This window comes from Engystomops pustulosus, chromosome 1, assembly GCF_040894005.1.
Source record: "Engystomops pustulosus chromosome 1, aEngPut4.maternal, whole genome shotgun sequence".
NCBI lineage: Eukaryota > Metazoa > Chordata > Amphibia > Anura > Leptodactylidae > Engystomops > Engystomops pustulosus.
The window spans coordinates 40,955,991-40,975,889 of NC_092411.1; the positions used below are offsets into that span (position 1 = coordinate 40,955,991).

The 19,899-nt window shown below is 46.9% G+C and overlaps 1 protein-coding gene across 4 annotated transcripts in view; it reads right to left on the reverse strand.

Moving 5' to 3' along the window:
- Positions 1–1,154: 1,154 nt before the first annotated feature.
- The window catches only part of ACOT12 (acyl-CoA thioesterase 12), a 39,452-nt gene continuing 20,707 nt past the window's right edge, over positions 1,155–19,899 (reverse strand). For 3 of the 4 annotated variants that reach the window (XM_072139208.1, XM_072139225.1, XM_072139199.1), the window contains 9 exons: positions 19,710–19,829; positions 13,461–13,611; positions 12,915–12,970; positions 12,255–12,318; positions 11,383–11,466; positions 8,415–8,548; positions 5,195–5,323; positions 4,159–4,285; positions 1,155–2,224 (listed from right to left, as the gene is read on the reverse strand). In XM_072139208.1, coding sequence (XP_071995309.1) covers positions 2,081–2,224; positions 4,159–4,285; positions 5,195–5,323; positions 8,415–8,548; positions 11,383–11,466; positions 12,255–12,318; positions 12,915–12,970; positions 13,461–13,611; positions 19,710–19,829 — 1,009 coding nt within the window. In that variant the 3' untranslated portion in view covers positions 1,155–2,080. Of the gene's footprint in view, positions 2,225–4,158; positions 4,286–4,352; positions 4,554–5,194; positions 5,324–8,414; positions 8,549–11,382; positions 11,467–12,254; positions 12,319–12,914; positions 12,971–13,460; positions 13,612–19,709; positions 19,830–19,899 lie in introns of those variants that run through there. The other variant, XM_072139216.1, reaches the window with a different exon arrangement.

The following is a 19,899-nucleotide window of genomic DNA, read 5'->3' on the forward strand; positions in this document are numbered from 1 at the left end:
GCAATATTGTAATACAGTACTCATTATGTATTATAGATTGGTGGGCTCAGTTTGTGGGTCTCCCTTTATTCCTACAGCTATTGAAAAATCAGATAAAGTTTGTGATGTGCCCATACTGCACCGAGCTATAGACACAGACACAGACACTCCAATAAAGGGTAAGTGCCACTTAATCTAGACAACCCTTTCACACAGGGAGGAGATTGCAGCATTTATTTATTTTTTAACTCTAATTTCCTACCCGTTGCAACCTCCTGGGCAATTCCTCAGAAATTTTTACTTAACAAAATGCAGGGGTGGTGACACAGTATCACAGACTGTCTTCAGTAACCATGATGCTGCAGGTGCACTCAGGAGCATTCCCTCACAGAGCACTAATCATCTGAATTTCAGCAATGCCCCCACAGCAACAGTCATAGTAACAGTGCCCCCACAGTAGCCAAAAGTCCAATGAAAGGGAAAGAATATAAAGCTAATATTTCTGCTCCAGTCCCTTACCACTCCTGTACACAGCCATGCAATAACATCATTGTATACACCTGCACCTGAGCAGTGTCACTGGGTAAAGGCAGACATGAGAAAGTTATCACATTTGCTGCACTATTCTTGTTGACCTTATTCCACATGACTGGCAAGACCTGTAAGATGCTAAACTGTGTGGCAGGAAGCCATGCAACAGGTTGAAGAAACTGGCTGGATCCTATTCCATCCCAAAAGACAGACTGGTGGGGCCAACCACTGCCATAGGGATGAGTTTAGCTGCACTTTGTGCATCAGTATTTATAAGATAAGAGGATCAAAACCATAATGCACAGATCTCTCCCCAATAATAATTTCTGTAGAGTACAGAAGCAGAGTAGTTCTTTACAGAAGCTATGCTACATTGTGGTAACCAGAAAACCGTGGCCGGTAGAAGTGGCACTAGGGTCCAAGAAAAAAAAAACCTTTTGCACTGGTTAATCTCATCTGGGTTCCCTTAGGCTAAACGGTCAATCTAAACATCTACTAATCTAATCAAGCATCAAAAACATTTTTGTTTTTAAATAACCAGCTCTTTAATTATGTATTGCTGTAGCCGAATTTGGTTCCCCTCGCACTCAGTGCCACCTTGTGTTCCAAATGAGTTCTAAATAAAATATAAGACACTAGACAGATTTATAGCAAGATCATTTTAATTTCATATAATATTTATAGTTTTATAAAACGTAGACTATTAAGAGCATAAAAGGGAGTGGTTGTGGCTGTACATTGTGACTTTAGATCTACATAGTTTGGTGCAAAAACTGCCGAAATCTACATCAATCATATCTATATAGAAAAGTGTAGCATGCCATTATAAATGTGACAGATTGAGGTACCCAATAAATTGCTATAAACAATCCCCACTACTCACACATAGCATCCTTACTTACATCCGTGATACTGCATGTGACATTGCTGCAAACTATCGTAATAAATATCAGTTACTTTTTTAATTACACATCATACAATTAGACATTTACATATTTACTATAATTACAGTACAAATATTACATTATGTAAACTGTACAATATTATTTCACTTTTTAGTATGTAGCGCCCCCTGGATTCATAGGCGTTCACTTGTTAGTTCTTTCAATTCATTAACATGTCAGTCTCTCTCCACAAATACTACACAACTAGTGCAATGTATTGACAATTGTTTTAGGAGACAATTCCTAACGTGAAGCACGACACAAATGCCACACGTTATCGTCCCTGTAGATCAGTTTGGGAAATCAGACCTGTGTCGGACTGGGGTTCCTTATGCCCTTATGAGAAAATTGTTCTGGGGGCCCACTCTTCATTATCCCCCAGGAAATAGACTAACAGTCTCCAAATTGGGTTATTTACTGCTGGAGCTCTGGGATTCAGTATTGGGATGAACCAGGGCCCACCGGTAGGTACTCTAGTGGGCCAGTCCGATACAATCCGGCTGTCCTATTATGGATCAGTGTAGTCCTGGCCTCAAACAGATTAAAAAGTCGATTTTGTTATCATTAACAACTACTTTCTAGTTTAGGATTGTTGCAGGATAATTTTTTAGTGGTGTGCAGTGCATTTACAATAACGTAGTGCAGACCTTGGCGGTCTCTAAGAAATGAATACAAGATGACGCAGTCTCATGTATAGAATTAGACCAGCCAGTGAGATTCTCCTCAATGTACGGCATTATGCCCGATGTCAGCTGGTTCACATAGGTCACCTGTAAAACAGAGGTTACAGTTTAATAATTACGTACGGTTTTAAGCGCGAAAAGCAATTTTTTAGGGACAAAAAATTGTATATGTTCTATATCAATTTGAAGGGGTTGTCCGGGTTTGAGATACTGGGTACGTTTCGCCGTCGCTTCCTCCAGCGAGGTACATCGGGGTCCTGTGGTGATGGATCTGTGTCATTGGTTTTGATAATTTTAGTATCATGCAACATTCGGGTGGGTAATGTGATTGTTTACAGCCAAAATTGGTTACTCAGATCATTGTTACTTGTGTATTGTGAAATGCCTGTTATCCTTTTAAATACTGGTGACCATCGCCACATCTCTGTTCTTGTGGATTTTATTTATGTTTTTATCTTGATATTTTTTGATGGCCATATTCTGTGTTAATAAAGTTTGTATAATTATTTCATTGAAGTTAGTAGTAATGAGTTTGATTTATTGATCAGGAATACTTGGGTCCTATATACTTATATTGGTATTTAACATACTGGAATGTGGTTTATTTGGCCAGTTTTTGATGACCGGTTCGCTTTAAATATCTCATTGGATCTACCATTTGCAGTGCAATTGTTGTACAATTGCTATGTACACCAATAAACCTCCTGATGACACCACGCTAGTGGCGAAACATGTTGGGACGGCTTTTATGGCAATTTTAAAGCACCAGAACTTTGCTAAGTGATCCTAAACTGCAGTTAGGATCAGTGATAACAAAATGTTTGTAGTAGAGATGATGAAGTGATAATATGGGTATTCACTGTTGTCTGATTGAAAACTAACTATGAAGTGAACAGTGTGAGATGATTGTACGTTACTTATAGGAGGATAATGATACATACTCAGTCAATATGTGGACAACAGTGCCACCTAGGGTCACCAGTTGGTAACAACGCTGTCATTTTGAAAACCTAATAACACCATAGGTCAGTGGTGGGGAACCTTTTAGAGTGCAGAAACTCCAAAATCCACTTCTTTACCGTGAAGTGCCAATATGACAATTTAAGCAGTAACTTATTGCTACCTTTTCTTCCACATCATTCCATCGTATCGGCCCCCTGAGGCAAACAATACAGTTGAAAGAAGGAGGATAAATTCAGACCATCATTGTAGCTTCTCTCCAGGGTCTCTCTGTACAGGAAGAATGGAGGGTCCAGCAGGAGGACATCCAGAGAACGCACTTCTGTCAACACCTTCTCACTTTTCCCGCAGTTCCAAAGAGCCAATGAAGTGTGGCTTTAAAATATCACTGAGAGCAGCATCTCTTAAGTTGCCTGGGACTGCGGGAAGATTCGGTGGATTTGGTCCTGTTCGGTGAACTGTTATGGGGCGGTGCCCACAGAAATGGCTCTGGGTGCCACCTCTGGCAGCCGTGCCATAGGTTCACCACCACTGCCATAGGTGAATCCGGCATACATAGCAATTGTATAACTATTGCACTACAAATAGTAGATCTAATGAGATATTAAAATTAACCACCCTCTCTACCACACTGTTCTTACACTTTACATTCGTGATCTTTCATTACTTCATACCAGCACACAAGTCTATCTAGTTTATTTTTGTAATATTTATAAGTGCACATAAATATATTTTTACATTAAAATTTTAATGCTATACCTTAGGTTACAATAGATCTCATACGGTGTTCCAAAAAAAGCACCCTCTTTTTTTTTTAAGATGTTTTCATTGCTATTGCCATTGTTTTGTGTACTGTACGACCTTTCAATTACTTTTTAGTAATTTTTTGTGTGTTCCGAAATGGTCAAAAAGTGGCATATTGGATATTTGTGTGCCATTTTCAGTTACGGAATTCACCGACGGGAATAATAGTTTTTATATTTTCATAAACAGACTTTTAGGACTTGGCAATACAAAATTAACATGTTGGGAATCTCAACTAGACTGGAGTTGACTATTACCTGGCAATTATCTGGGCTCTGACTGTATATGAGAAACCCTGCACATTGCACCTCACTTCTCAGATACTGTACGGACGGCGGGCAACTTGCCAAGGTTACCGATCTCATGGCAATCACATAAGGATCTCTAGGAAAAATAGATACAAATATTATGACTATTTCACAGTGTGTAAAATCGATTAGAAGACATCTACAGACTCCAAAAAATCAAGCCCAACTTAATGCCACATCTTCTGTCATTAAAAAAATCCATGTTGCTCTCCAGATCAGTTGTATGGCAGATGCTGGAGACGTCCTTACAATATGGAGGCATTGGGATAGTGTTTCAAACAGCTCTGAACATCCCATCAAAGATATGAAGCATGGACTGGTTTGAGCTCCACACTTGAGCTTCCCTGTTAGGAAGTAGTCGACTTAAAGAGAACTTGTCACCAGATTTTTACATGAAACTACTAACCCCTCATGTAGGGTATGAAAGATCCTTTCTAGAATTCCCTTTTTTAGCTATAAAAAAAGAGCGAAAATGGGCAGAGAAGGGTCATATTTAGAGGCTACAAGGGGACGATCAAAGTTAGATGCCTTTATCTTCACGTCTATAGTATCTAGATTACATCAGGGTTGTGGTCCTGTGAGCTACAGAACTAGAGATACAAGCAGTTAGACTTAATTGGAAATAAGAGCTGCGGATAAAGAAAATGTTGGAAATTGGATTTCTAACTGTATCTTTGGTTCTGTGCCTCAGATTCTTATTTTTAATATGACACCAGCAGCATGTTTGTAGGTGCTATAGATCCGAAGGTAGGGGCATCTGACGTCACATTTCCCCTGCAGCCTCTAAACACGACTCATCTCAAGACTCTTCTCTGCTCATTTGCATAAGACCCAGGAGCAGATAAATTAAACAGGAAGCTTCATTGCTGACTTTCATTGGATAACAACCTCTCCGTGGTCATGTGATGTCACACAGGTGTCATTAAATCACTGAATAATCAGAGTTGGGTGTTATTACATTTTCTAAGTAAATCATTCAGCTCACCCATTCTTACATGGATACCTCCGAGACATCAGCATCACAAAATCTTTAGTCTTGCTTTGCTTTACAGGGGGGCAGGTCACGTAATATATTTTATCTTCATCACCAGCAGATTCAACAACCGCACAACTTCTACAATCACAAAAGGAAGGATTTGAGTGCACGTCGAAAATAAAAAGAAAGCGGGAAAAACAGATACAAACCAGCAGAGTTACATTGTAGCTGGGATAAACTATTCTGATATACTGCCAAGCCCTATAATGAAATACTCTGATGAAGACTGTGGCTTCTTGACACTCAGGACCCGGGCACATTACCCATTATCGCCCCTTTCTACCACCAGATTAAATTCATGTCATCTGACCATATTTGTGCATTTAACAAAATGGAAGCTATAAAGATCAATTAACTCTACGTCACAACAAATGTGAGATAAGTTATACACCTCTGCTATAAGCAACTTATTATCCGATTCTAGCATAAATTGTGTATTGTGGACTGCAACTCACAACACAACCACTAGGTGGCCACAAATGAACATGAACATGAACATGAAGCAGAGAACTATATTGATTTCCTGTAGTGATACATAGCATATTGTAATCACATTGTGATTGGCTTAGATTCCCATAGTTGCAGATTTACTGCATGTAGTATAATGGTAACTGAAGAGGGATAGTTTCATGTGCAGGGCCACCACTAGGAATTTTGGGGCCCCTGACTGGAAGATTTTTGTGGGCCTCCTCCACTGGTTTCCATTCCCACATTGATACATAAAAAAAAAATTGCATATAATGTTAACAAAACATTTTTGAGCCATAACAAACTAGCCCCCGCACGGTGGCCACTCGGCATATAGACGCCCCCCCCCCCCCCCGCACGGTGGCCACTCGGCATATGGAAGCCCCCCCCCCCCGCACGGTGGCCACTCGGCATATGGACGCGGCCCCCCCCCCCCCGCCCGCACGGTGGCCACTCGGCATATGGACGCGGCCCCCCCCCCCCCCCGCACGGTGGCCACTCGGCATATAGAAGCGCCCCCCCCCCCCGCACGGTGGCCACTCGGCATATAGACGCGCCCCCCCCCCCGCACGGTGGCCACTCGGCATATAGACGCGCCCCCCCCCCGCACGGTGGCCACTCGGCATATAGACGCCCCCCCCCCCCCCCGCACGGTGGCCACTCCGCATATATAGATGCCCCCCCCCCCCGCACGTGCCCACTCCGCATATATAGATGCCCCCCCCCCCGCACGTGCCCACTCCGCATATATAGACGGCCCCCCCCCCCGCACGGTGCCCACTCCGCATATATAGACGCCCCCCCCCCCCTCGCACGGTGGCCACTCCGCATATATAGACGCCCCCCCCCCCCGCACGTGCCCACTCCGCATATATAGACGCCCCCCCCCCCGCACGTGCCCACTCCGCATATATAGACAGCCCCCGCACGTGCCCACTCCGCATATATAGACAGCCCCCGCACGTGCCCACTCCGCATATATAGACAGCCCCCGCACGTGCCCACTCCGCATATATAGACAGCCCCCGCACGTGCCCACTCCGCATATATAGACAGCCCCCGCACGTGCCCACTCCGCATATATAGACAGCCCCCGCACGTGCCCACTCCGCATATATAGACAGCCCCCGCACGTGCCCACTCCGCATATATAGACAGCCCCCGCACGTGCCCACTCCGCATATATAGACAGCCCCCGCACGTGCCCACTCCGCATATATAGACAGCCCCCGCACGTGCCCACTCCGCATATATAGACAGCCCCCGCACGTGCCCACTCCGCATATATAGACAGCCCCCGCACGTGCCCACTCCGCATATATAGATAGCCCCCGCACGTGCCCACTCCGCATATATAGATAGCCCCTGCACGTGCCCACTCCGCATATATAGATAGCCCCTGCACGTGCCCACTCCGCATATATAGATAGCCCCTGCACGTGCCCACTCCGCATATATAGATAGCCCCTGCACGTGCCCACTCCGCATATATAGATAGCCCCTGCACGTGCCCACTCCGCATATATAGATAGCCCCTGCACGTGCCCACTCCGCATATATAGATAGCCCCTGCACGTGCCCACTCCGCATATATAGATAGCCCCTGCACGTGCCCACTCCGCATATATAGATAGCCCCTGCACGTGCCCACTCCGCATATATAGATAGCCCCTGCACGTGCCCACTCCGCATATATAGATAGCCCCTGCACGTGCCCACTCCGCATATATAGATAGCCCCTGCACGTGCCCACTCCGCATATATAGATAGCCCCTGCACGTGCCCACTCCGCATATATAGATAGCCCCTGCACGTGCCCACTCCGCATATATAGATAGCCCCTGCACGTGCCCACTCCGCATATATAGATAGCCCCTGCACGTGCCCACTCCGCATATATAGATAGCCCCTGCACGTGCCCACTCCGCATATATAGATAGCCCCTGCACGTGCCCACTCCGCATATATAGATAGCCCCTGCACGTGCCCACTCCGCATATATAGATAGCCCCTGCACGTGCCCACTCCGCATATATAGATAGCCCCTGCACGTGCCCACTCCGCATATATAGATAGCCCCTGCACGTGCCCACTCCGCATATATAGATAGCCCTTGCACGTGCCCACTCCGCATATATAGATAGCCCCTGCACGTGCCCACTCCGCATATATAGATAGCCCCTGCACGTGCCCACTCCGCATATATAGATAGCCCCTGCACGTGCCCACTCCGCATATATAGATAGCCCCTGCACGTGCCCACTCCGCATATATAGATAGCCCCTGCACGTGCCCACTCCGCATATAGATAGCCCCTGCACGTGCCCACTCCGCATATAGATAGCCCCTGCACGTGCCCACTCCGCATATAGATAGCCCCTGCACGTGCCCACTCCGCATATAGATAGCCCCTGCACGTGCCCACTCCGCATATAGATAGCCCCCACTCCTACGGCCCAAGCGCATCACTATGACACGGCGGTGTGACGTCAGTGTAAACCCCTCGGGCCACCCTTTTGATAGGAAAACAGGGGGCTCTTGAACAGTCCCACTAGACCCCCCATGATGCTGGCCCTGTTCATTTGTGTAGAATATTATAAACCCAGTAACCAAGAGATTATATCTGTATATATGTAATAGGATTTGCAGGTATTTAATTCACGTCCATTACAATTAAGATATATAACAATATTTTCCTTACAAGTAGTGGACATCCCAGCGCGGCCTCAGCCCAAGGTCAGATAGCAGCAGGTAAGCCTGGCTGGCTTGGACCTTAACCTGCATTTCGATTTTTAGAGTTAAAATGTCATTTTCCTCATGTGTAAATACTCGGATCTGAAAGAAAGCAAAAAAATGACACGAGATCAATCTTACATATCATAAAATAAGACCCTGGTAAACCTGGAAACAATGACCATTCTTACTGAGAGAGTACTGATTTTACATATATAAGCATTTCTACAGAGTTTTGGCGTATCCTTTGTAGGGCATGGGGTAGGGAGCTTAATAAGTTCCAAAATGTTTGTTAAAGAAATCTGTCTGGAATGTCCTCGTTAAAGGGGTTGGTCACTTGACCTCATGTTTCTGTAATGTGTGTGTAAGTATGGAGGGCAGGATATCAGGTAAAATATTAATATACATCTTAAATATTCAGCACAGCTTTCTTGATATGTATAAAGTGAAGCCTTCTGATTTTTTTCCTCAAGAGACTTTGCTGACCATAAAATCGCTGCAGATGGAGGGGCATGTGATCTCTGTCCATGAGCAATCACCCTGCCAGGACCTTATGATAGTATTCATGAACAAGGTCCTGGCATGGCAATTGTTCATGGAGAGATCACATGACCCTCCCTCTGTGGCCATTTTATGGACAGGAATGTATGGCTGATGAGGTAAAACACAGGAGGCATTTACAGTTGCGTTATGCACAGGACTCCCAGAAACAAACCCTAGATATGGCAGTATGGAAATTGGGAGTATTGGAGTCGTTGTTGCTTCCTGGTTCCTTTAAGGGGCTCATTTCACTGCAGGACAAGTGTCACAAAAGTGTTGCATTTCCCAGCAGGCCCAAACAGGAGGCTGATATAGGACCCCTTAATGATGTCCAATGGGATACCATCCTTTCCAGTGCTCTACCTAGGGAAAGATTTTCACACTTGCTGTTGCTGCATAGGACTTATTTTGCTCTTCGGGCAAAAATAGGGGCCAGGTCAGACTGCATAAGGTGTGCCTGATGCACACCTTATGCATATGTACTGGGAATGTACAAAGCTGGGAGGTGATCAACAAAAAGTACTGGATCTTATTTTGAGTGCTTGTAAAAGATGTATATAGACTGGTAAATTACCTTATAACATGCCCCCCCCCCCCTACACACACACATTACAAAATACATGAGGTAAAGTGACCAACCCCTTTAACATTGACAGGTCAGTGTATTGTTTATTACTTCATACTTATTATTGTTTATTACAGTGTATGTAGAAACCATTAGTCTTACAACTGTGGTTCCTTGAATGTAAGACAGGACGCAGCATTGCCTTGATTATAGTTCTGGGAAGAAAGGACAACTCGCAACAAATCATCAAAATCAGGCAGGATTCAGATCCAGACACACTAGGGCACATTTACATTTACTTACAGGGTCACTGGAGTTCACATAAAGTGCATTGTTCATCTATAATGCTGCGTGCAGAGAATCACTAAGATCATGCGCCAGAAATTATGAATGTGTCGCTTCCCCGCTCAGGTCCAACAGAGTTCCCCATCTTTTTTGTGGTGCATCTTTAACATGGGGCGTGCGACAATTTCAAAGTTAAATACGGCGTTCAGTGCGAATCAGTCGGACCGTCCGACAACATGCACCCTAATTTGTGTCACATGGAGGCCACCACAGCTGCACCACAAAAGGGTCTCGTGCTTCACAATCCAAGCGCACACTTCTTAAATACCTGTGCACGCCGTTTTAGCCCTGAAGAACGTGCACTGTCTGCCTAAGTGCACAGCACAACCCTTAGTAAATGAGCCCCAGTGACTCTGGTAATCTTACTTTATTATTAATGGCCTCTTTCCTTTGAAAAATGCCAACAAGCCAAAAGGTCTTGTTGGGGGGGGGGGGGGGGGGGTGTTACTAGAGACCCTCAGAGCTGTAGCTTCACAGGCTGTTACATCCCCCCCCCCTACCCCTACCTCTGTCTGATGTACTTTCACACAGTGGGAGCAGGACGAGGGAGGAAAGTGTTCCTGCATATTGTCACACCCTCCGAAGCTACAGCATGGAGGAGTTCTAGTATCACTCCCCAGAGCCCTTCTGACTCATAAGCATAATTTTAAATGTTGATTTTAGAAAGAAGGAAGCCATGTATAACAAATATGAGAAAATGACAGTGCCTGGATCAATGAGTAAGTCTCCCTGGTTTATCATGTTAGATTTTGATGGTAGATTTACTTTAATGCTAGGTTCCCCCATTAGGGGTCGATGTATTAAGCTTGTACTGAAACCCGTTGTGATAACCCACAGCTAGGCAGTTGCAGTATTTGTCTCCATAATTTCCTTCCCCCCCTTAGTGATCATAAACACAAGCTTCATTAGCCAACATAGATTTATTAATAGTATCTGGATGAACGCCTCTGCAGCAGATGATGTGTACATACACTAGGGGGCGCTGTTGAACTATGGATTAACAATATAATGCATTTCCGAGTTTGAGAGTAAACATTTTTTGTAATAAATCTTAAAAAAAATCAAGGCAACGAAACCATTAGCAGTTTTCACCAAACTTACAAAAATGTATACTTAATCATAGCACTATAAAACAGCAAGGTTATGAAATGACACCATGGAGCTCTGAAAAAATATTCATGAGACTCAATTTATCATATTGTTGCTACTCTTAAGACCTATACATACATTGTGGAATATGTATATTTTTATTTATGCATATATGTATTGAAGGCTTGTATCGTGACATTTTGTAATAAAGGTAGTCGCCGGGTAAAAATCACATGTTAACCACCAATAGCAATACAGACTATCCAACATTAACAGGAGAAGGTGTAATTGTCTGACCAGAGAGAAACAGACTATAAGAATTGGGGTCCCATATCCTACATTTTTATAGTTAGCAGTTGTAAACATTTTTATACCACTGTATTCACTGTAAACTTACATTTTTCTTGGCACTGGTCAGTTCCCATCCATCACTGGTGGCCAGGACAGCCAGCGTGGCAACATTATTGTAACTGAGATAGGCCTAGGGAGCACAAAAACAGAAACAATCACAATCAGATAATTTGTATATTAAAGACTGGAAGGTCGATTTGGGATCCTAAACCAACTACAGGCAGTCCCCTGGGTTACATACAAGATAGGTTCTGAAGGTTTGTTCTTAATTTAAAGTCTGAACTCTAGATTTTGTAATTATAACCCCAGCCAAAAATATTTTTGATCTCCGTGACAATTGGATTTAAAACATGTTGGATTGTCATAAGAACCAGGATTAACAATAAATCTTAATTACAGACATTTAATAACTGTTATAGCTTTTTATTGTACCCTAGGGCTAAAGTATAGTAAATTATCAATTGCCAGAGGTCCGTTTGTAACTAGGGGCCATCTGAAAGTCAGGTGTTCTCAAGTAGGGGACCGCCTGTATAGGTCCCAAATTGACTTGTATGAGGATTGTATCTGGGGAAAATGGAAAAAAAAATAAACGTTTATACGGACTGACATCTTCAGATCCCATGCTGGTGCCTCTTTGCGTGATGCAGGAAGTGAAGCCAGGAAAGTCCTACTCCGGCTTCACTTTCCACAACGTGCAGCTGCTGAAAGAATGAGACTAAGGTACATATAAAGTACCTGAAAAATCATCACGAACAAGTCCATATGGACCGGTGATTTATTGTCCCAAATCGCCTTGATAGGGTCCCTTTAACATAAGGATGGCTGGTATCCCTGTACTTATGTATTTTTTATCATATTCCTTGACTAAATACTAATCTATATAATAAAAATCTATATATATATATAAATTTAACTCACCTGGTTGCCTTTATCCCAAGGAATAGAGATTGGCTTTTCTGGTTTGTTGCACAAGATGTATTTTCTAGAAGACAAAACTTAATTTTATGACATCATATTAAAAAGCAGAGGCAGAGAAAACACCCAAATGAATGAAAAAATGGTTAGAAAGCCACTTATATACCAGTCCTTAAAACCTACACCCCCTTTTAACAGAATGGGCATTAATTTCTTCAGTGTGAGAAAAACAGAATGAAGAAAAGGAGCGAGGAAGGAAATGAAGAAGGAAAATAAGATATGAAGGAGGGGGGAAAAGTGTTCAAAAGTTAGGATTCATTTAACAAAATTTGCGCCAAGGTAAGCACATCTGTATGTACAGTCAATTTTTTTTTTTTGTCCTGAAAACGGGGAAATCATTGGATGTCCTTCTGTGAGGACCTCCAGTCATCATGGATGGACCTTGAAGCAAGGCTGTGGTTGTAGAAAAAATGAAAAATAAAAAAATTCCATCAAAATCCATGAGCTATTGAGATAATGACAGATCCTCCAGAGAAAGACCCTGTTAAGGTCGCTATAGAGGATTATCCTTAGTGAGTACACCTCCTTCACTACCTAGAAATATCCTAACAATGTTTCTCACATGTATTGTCTGAGGTAATAAGGTTACTATGAATACAATACCTCGCTACACGGATTTTCCTTCGAGCAACTGCCCCACGAAACCTTCTGATACTATCCTGAGACAAAGAAAAGGAATGTAAGTTATGTTCACCCTTTACAAATTGCATTTCACTTATAATTGAAATGTTAAGTGCTAGAAAAACATCCAAAAAAGTACCCCCCCCCCCTCCGTTACACAGGTAGTCAGGGATGCACAGAAATAGAAATTGATTATGTATTAGGCATATAAACTACTGAGGACTGATACATACGATGACAGGTGAACAATGGGATAGGTCAATAAGAGGTAATAAATTCCGGGTCTCCTGTACGACAGTCTATTGGAGCCGTGCCCCAGTTTATTTACAAACCTTAAATAAAAACCCTTTACTAAAGGTTTGTGAATAAACAGGGGCACGGCTCCATTGGACTGTGGTGTGGGAGACTGGGAATGCCGGATGAGGCATGTAATGTGTGGTTTTTTTTTTAGGGCCCTCCCCACCCCACCTGCAAAGTAAAAATAGTTGGACAACCCCTTTAACAGTAATTGAATTCAACTCTTCTAACCTTTGTGCTGGCTTTGACTCTGGGGAACATTATATACTCTTTCTTGGCATCAAGGGCTTGGTAAATCAGGAAAGCGCTATTAATATGACGAGGTTTGCCTTCAGTCCACTCTTCACAATTATAGGCTTCTACACGGACACCAACCTCCACACTACAATAAAGCAGGAAACCATTATGATTTTTTTTTTGATTACTACATGTTAGTATTCATAGTTTTTCTAGTACAGGCGGTCCCCTACTTAACACCTGACTTACATACGACCCCTAGTTACAAATGGACCTCTGGATTTTGTTAATCTACTGTACTTTAGTCCTAGGCTACAATAAACAGCAGTAACAGTTATCCCAGGTGTCTGTAATTAAGATTTGTTTATCCTGGTTCTTATGACAAACCAACATTTGTAAAATCCAATTGTCACAAAGACCAAAAAATTTTTTTGACTGGGGTTACAATAATACAGTATACGGTTCCAACTTGCATACAAACGCAACTTAAGAACAAACCTACAGAACCTATCTTGTATGTAACCCGGGGACTGCCTGTACAAATAAAATGCTCTGATGTTTTTGATTTTGCAATGTGGCAGCATTTCACACAACTTTTTTCAATCTGATTTTTTTTTTATTTTTTTTTATTGTTGTGCGTCATCAGGGCAATTATTATTTTTTTTTATTAGAGTAGAATATGGCACCTGGACCTCAATCCAATGACAATGTGGTGAATACACATCTACCACAATAAATATTGTTTTAGGATATTTTACAACTAAAACGAAGAACCTTTGTTCAGGTCAACCAGGTAAAGAAATGAAAGTTATGGATGGGACATGGACTAGATCAGTGATGGCGAACCTTTTAGAGCCTGAGTGCCCAAACTTCAAACAAAAGCCACTTATTTATTGCAAAGTGCCAGCGCAGCAATGTAAGCAGTAATGTATTTCTCCTTGTTCATTGACAACTTTCAATCCTTCAGCCTCCCAAGGACACCAACCCAGTTGAAAGGAGGAGGGCAAATTCATCTATCAGTGTAGGAAGATTCTGCAGGCAGATTCTTGAGTTCTGTCTGGTGAACTTCATTCTGGGGTGAAGGCCTGGGTGCCCACAGAAAGGGCTCAGAGCACCTCTGGCACCCGTGCCATAGTTTTGCCACCACTGGACTAGAGTAATCAATTAATTGACTTAATAAAGAACATGAAATACACAATAGGGCACATTTACTAAAAATATTGTTTGCAGTTTGCCTGTGTATAACGCAGGGAGCACCAGATTCAGATTATGGCGACATGAATTTGGCGCTCCCATTACTGCTCCGAGAGACTGCACCAATTTTTTTTTTTAGTGCACCTTTAACATGGGGCATGCGACAAACTTCTGTCAGACTTTCCTTGATAAATGTGGCGCATGGCCCGACTGTGCACCAGAACACCCATTTCAGTGATAAAAATTTGTGTCACGTGAATAATGCAGCTGCGCCACAGAAGGGTTGCATGTGACACTGACACTTCTTAAACACATGTGCAAGCAGTTAGCACATAAAAGAACATGCAAAGTTTAACATTCAGTTGTGCAGATAATTAGCATACTGAGTGCCAAAATTATTTTTTTTTACATGTCGAAGAGCCCTGTGTTGGCTGCGGGACATTCCGCGAGTGACGGGAGGCTGCGGGACATTCCGCGAGTGACGGGAGGCTGCGGGACATTCCGCGAGTGACGGGAGGCTGCGGGACATTCCGCGAGTGACGGGAGGCTGCGGGACATTCCGCGAGTGACGGGAGGCTGCGGGACATTCCGCGAGTGACGGGAGGCTGCGGGACATTCCGCGAGTGACGGGAGGCTGCGGGACATTCCGCGAGTGACGGGAGGCTGCGGGACATTCCGCGAGTGACGGGAGGCTGCGGGACATTCCGCGAGTGACGGGAGGCTGCGGGACATTCCGCGAGTGACGGGAGGCTGCGGGACATTCCGCGAGTGACGGGAGGCTGCGGGACATTCCGCGAGTGACGGGAGGCTGCGGGACATTCCGCGAGTGACGGGAGGCTGCGGGACATTCCGCGAGTGACGGGAGGCTGCGGGACATTCCGCGAGTGACGGGAGGCTGCGGGACATTCCGCGAGTGACGGGAGGCTGCGGGACATTCCGCGAGTGACGGGAGGCTGCGGGACATTCCGCGAGTGACGGGAGGCTGCGGGACATTCCGCGAGTGACGGGAGGCTGCGGGACATTCCGCGAGTGACGGGAGGCTGCGGGACATTCCGCGAGTGACGGGAGGCTGCGGGACATTCCGCGAGTGACGGGAGGCTGCGGGACATTCCGCGAGTGACGGGAGGCTGCGGGACATTCCGCGAGTGACGGGAGGCTGCGGGACATTCCGCGAGTGACGGGAGGCTGCGGGACATTCCGCGAGTGACGGGAGGCTGCGGGACATTCCGCGAGTGACGGGAGGCTGCGGGACATTCCGCGAGTGACGGGAGGCTGCGGGACATTCCGCGAGTGACGGGAGGCTGCGGGACATTCCGCGAGTGACGGGAGGCTGCGGGACATTCCGCGAGTGACGGGAGGCTGCGGGACATTCCGCGAGTGACGGGAGGCTGCGGGACATTCCGCGAGTGACGGGAGGCTGCGGGACATTCCGCGAGTGACGGGAGGCTGCGGGACATTCCGCGAGTGACGGGAGGCTGCGGGACATTCCGCGAGTGACGGGAGGCTGCGGGACATTCCGCGAGTGACGGGAGGCTGCGGGACATTCCGCGAGTGACGGGAGGCTGCGGGACATTCCGCGAGTGACGGGAGGCTGCGGGACATTCCGCGAGTGACGGGAGGCTGCGGGACATTCCGCGAGTGACGGGAGGCTGCGGGACATTCCGCGAGTGACGGGAGGCTGCGGGACATTCCGCGAGTGACGGGAGGCTGCGGGACATTCCGCGAGTGACGGGAGGCTGCGGGACATTCCGCGAGTGACGGGAGGCTGCGGGACATTCCGCGAGTGACGGGAGGCTGCGGGACATTCCGCGAGTGACGGGAGGCTGCGGGACATTCCGCGAGTGACGGGAGGCTGCGGGACATTCCGCGAGTGACGGGAGGCTGCGGGACATTCCGCGAGTGACGGGAGGCTGCGGGACATTCCGCGAGTGACGGGAGGCTGCGGGACATTCCGCGAGTGACGGGAGGCTGCGGGACATTCCGCGAGTGACGGGAGGCTGCGGGACATTCCGCGAGTGACGGGAGGCTGCGGGACATTCCGCGAGTGACGGGAGGCTGCGGGACATTCCGCGAGTGACGGGAGGCTGCGGGACATTCCGCGAGTGACGGGAGGCTGCGGGACATTCCGCGAGTGACGGGAGGCTGCGGGACATTCCGCGAGTGACGGGAGGCTGCGGGACATTCCGCGAGTGACGGGAGGCTGCGGGACATTCCGCGAGTGACGGGAGGCTGCGGGACATTCCGCGAGTGACGGGAGGCTGCGGGACATTCCGCGAGTGACGGGAGGCTGCGGGACATTCCGCGAGTGACGGGAGGCTGCGGGACATTCCGCGAGTGACGGGAGGCTGCGGGACATTCCGCGAGTGACGGGAGGCTGCGGGACATTCCGCGAGTGACGGGAGGCTGCGGGACATTCCGCGAGTGACGGGAGGCTGCGGGACATTCCGCGAGTGACGGGAGGCTGCGGGACATTCCGCGAGTGACGGGAGGCTGCGGGACATTCCGCGAGTGACGGGAGGCTGCGGGACATTCCGCGAGTGACGGGAGGCTGCGGGACATTCCGCGAGTGACGGGAGGCTGCGGGACATTCCGCGAGTGACGGGAGGCTGCGGGACATTCCGCGAGTGACGGGAGGCTGCGGGACATTCCGCGAGTGACGGGAGGCTGCGGGACATTCCGCGAGTGACGGGAGGCTGCGGGACATTCCGCGAGTGACGGGAGGCTGCGGGACATTCCGCGAGTGACGGGAGGCTGCGGGACATTCCGCGAGTGACGGGAGGCTGCGGGACATTCCGCGAGTGACGGGAGGCTGCGGGACATTCCGCGAGTGACGGGAGGCTGCGGGACATTCCGCGAGTGACGGGAGGCTGCGGGACATTCCGCGAGTGACGGGAGGCTGCGGGACATTCCGCGAGTGACGGGAGGCTGCGGGACATTCCGCGAGTGACGGGAGGCTGCGGGACATTCCGCGAGTGACGGGAGGCTGCGGGACATTCCGCGAGTGACGGGAGGCTGCGGGACATTCCGCGAGTGACGGGAGGCTGCGGGACATTCCGCGAGTGACGGGAGGCTGCGGGACATTCCGCGAGTGACGGGAGGCTGCGGGACATTCCGCGAGTGACGGGAGGCTGCGGGACATTCCGCGAGTGACGGGAGGCTGCGGGACATTCCGCGAGTGACGGGAGGCTGCGGGACATTCCGCGAGTGACGGGAGGCTGCGGGACATTCCGCGAGTGACGGGAGGCTGCGGGACATTCCGCGAGTGACGGGAGGCTGCGGGACATTCCGCGAGTGACGGGAGGCTGCGGGACATTCCGCGAGTGACGGGAGGCTGCGGGACATTCCGCGAGTGACGGGAGGCTGCGGGACATTCCGCGAGTGACGGGAGGCTGCGGGACATTCCGCGAGTGAGGGGAGGCTGCGGGACATTCCGCGAGTGAGGGGAGGCTGCGGGACATTCCGCGAGTGAGGGGAGGCTGCGGGACATTCCGCGAGTGAGGGGAGGCTGCGGGACATTCCGCGAGTGAGGGGAGGCTGCGGGACATTCCGCGAGTGAGGGGAGGCTGCGGGACATTCCGCGAGTGAGGGGAGGCTGCGGGACATTCCGCGAGTGAGGGGAGGCTGCGGGACATTCCGCGAGTGAGGGGAGGCTGCGGGACATTCCGCGAGTGAGGGGAGGCTGCGGGACACTCCGTGAGTGAGGGGAGGGTACTTGACAATATATGTTAAATGAGTGAGGTGCTGTGTATGTATAACCGTGTAGCTTATATGTGTATTCTGAAAGTGTAAGCTTTCACAGCGAGAGTTCAGGTATATGGGGCCCTAATCCAAAGTTTGCACCAGGGGCCCACTGGGGTCTTGTTAAACCACTGGTGCTGATACTTATGGCACTGAATGTTTAGGAGCGGTGGGGGCTACAGAAATAAAATTCTCAATGCCCAGAATCATTTGGGTGATATTTAAGGATGCAAAAAGTTGAGGTTGATGGAGAGAACAGGCAGTGCACACAATGTTTTATACCAATTCCAGAGTATCCAAGGTATAGATAAGATAGATAAAGTTGTAGTGGCACACTTGTTAAACATTACGAGACTTATCACATAACAAACATAATACCACAACTTAACAACATCTAAAACATACAAGGGATCCGCTCCCATCTATGATTATAAAAAGTTACAGTAACCGAGATGAATGAGCCTCGATTCAACTCTCCCTGAATTGAAAAAAAACTTTAAGTGGCGTTTTTTTACAAGCAGAAATAATTGAATATAGTGAAGGTTTTTGATCATTTAAGATTTCACTTCCTATGAAATCCTCCTTTCTACCATCAATGGAGGCATTAAAGAAGACCTACAAAGGCAGGACACAAACTTAAAGAGGTTATTTCCCCCCAAATTGTTTAAAGTTTATGTTTAAGTTGATTTTGAGTTATAAACTACTGCAAGACAGTTCATGACCTTCACATGCCCAGGGCTTGGCACTGTACTGTGTACTATGGACTACTCTGTGGCACTTCATGATGAAATACTGTCAATTCCCATTGAACTATGCCGACTATACAGGAAATCATCAAATTATTGCAGAATCCTTGATTTACTTTGTAAAAGATAGAGGGCATAAACAATATTCCTAATCCAGGAGATCTTCATGTGAGGTCTCCAATATCTTGAATCCTCTAATACCGGTATAAATTTACATTGTGGTCATTTTTGGGCTAAGGGTTGACAGCACAGCAATAATATTTTGGGTGAAAGCGTATAACACACGGTGCTGATTTCTGTGATATAAGGAGCTGTTGAATGACAGCAAGCAGAGATCTAGAAAACTGAGTAATTGATACAGAAAGTACAAGCAGTCCCAGACGCAAGAACATCTGACTTGAAGACAACCCCTAGTTACAAACAGACCTCTACACCCGTGTGACCTCTGGTGAAGGTTTCTGGATTGGAGTAATTTACTGTTCCTAAAACATCCCAAAATTATGAAAATCCTTTTGTGTGCGATATTCACTATTTTCTATTCTAAAGAATCAAAGGTCACCATTACCTTTTCTGAAATGTGTTATTCACAATTGCTCGAAACACCAGTCTGTCTCCTACAGTGGACGGACCTCTGAACTTGAACATATCCACAGACTTCAGGACTGCGTGAGTGCGACAAAGACGGCTGAGGAAGTAGAAGAAAAAAATAAGTAAAATACATGGTGAGAATCTATATATATTTTAGAAGCATCAGC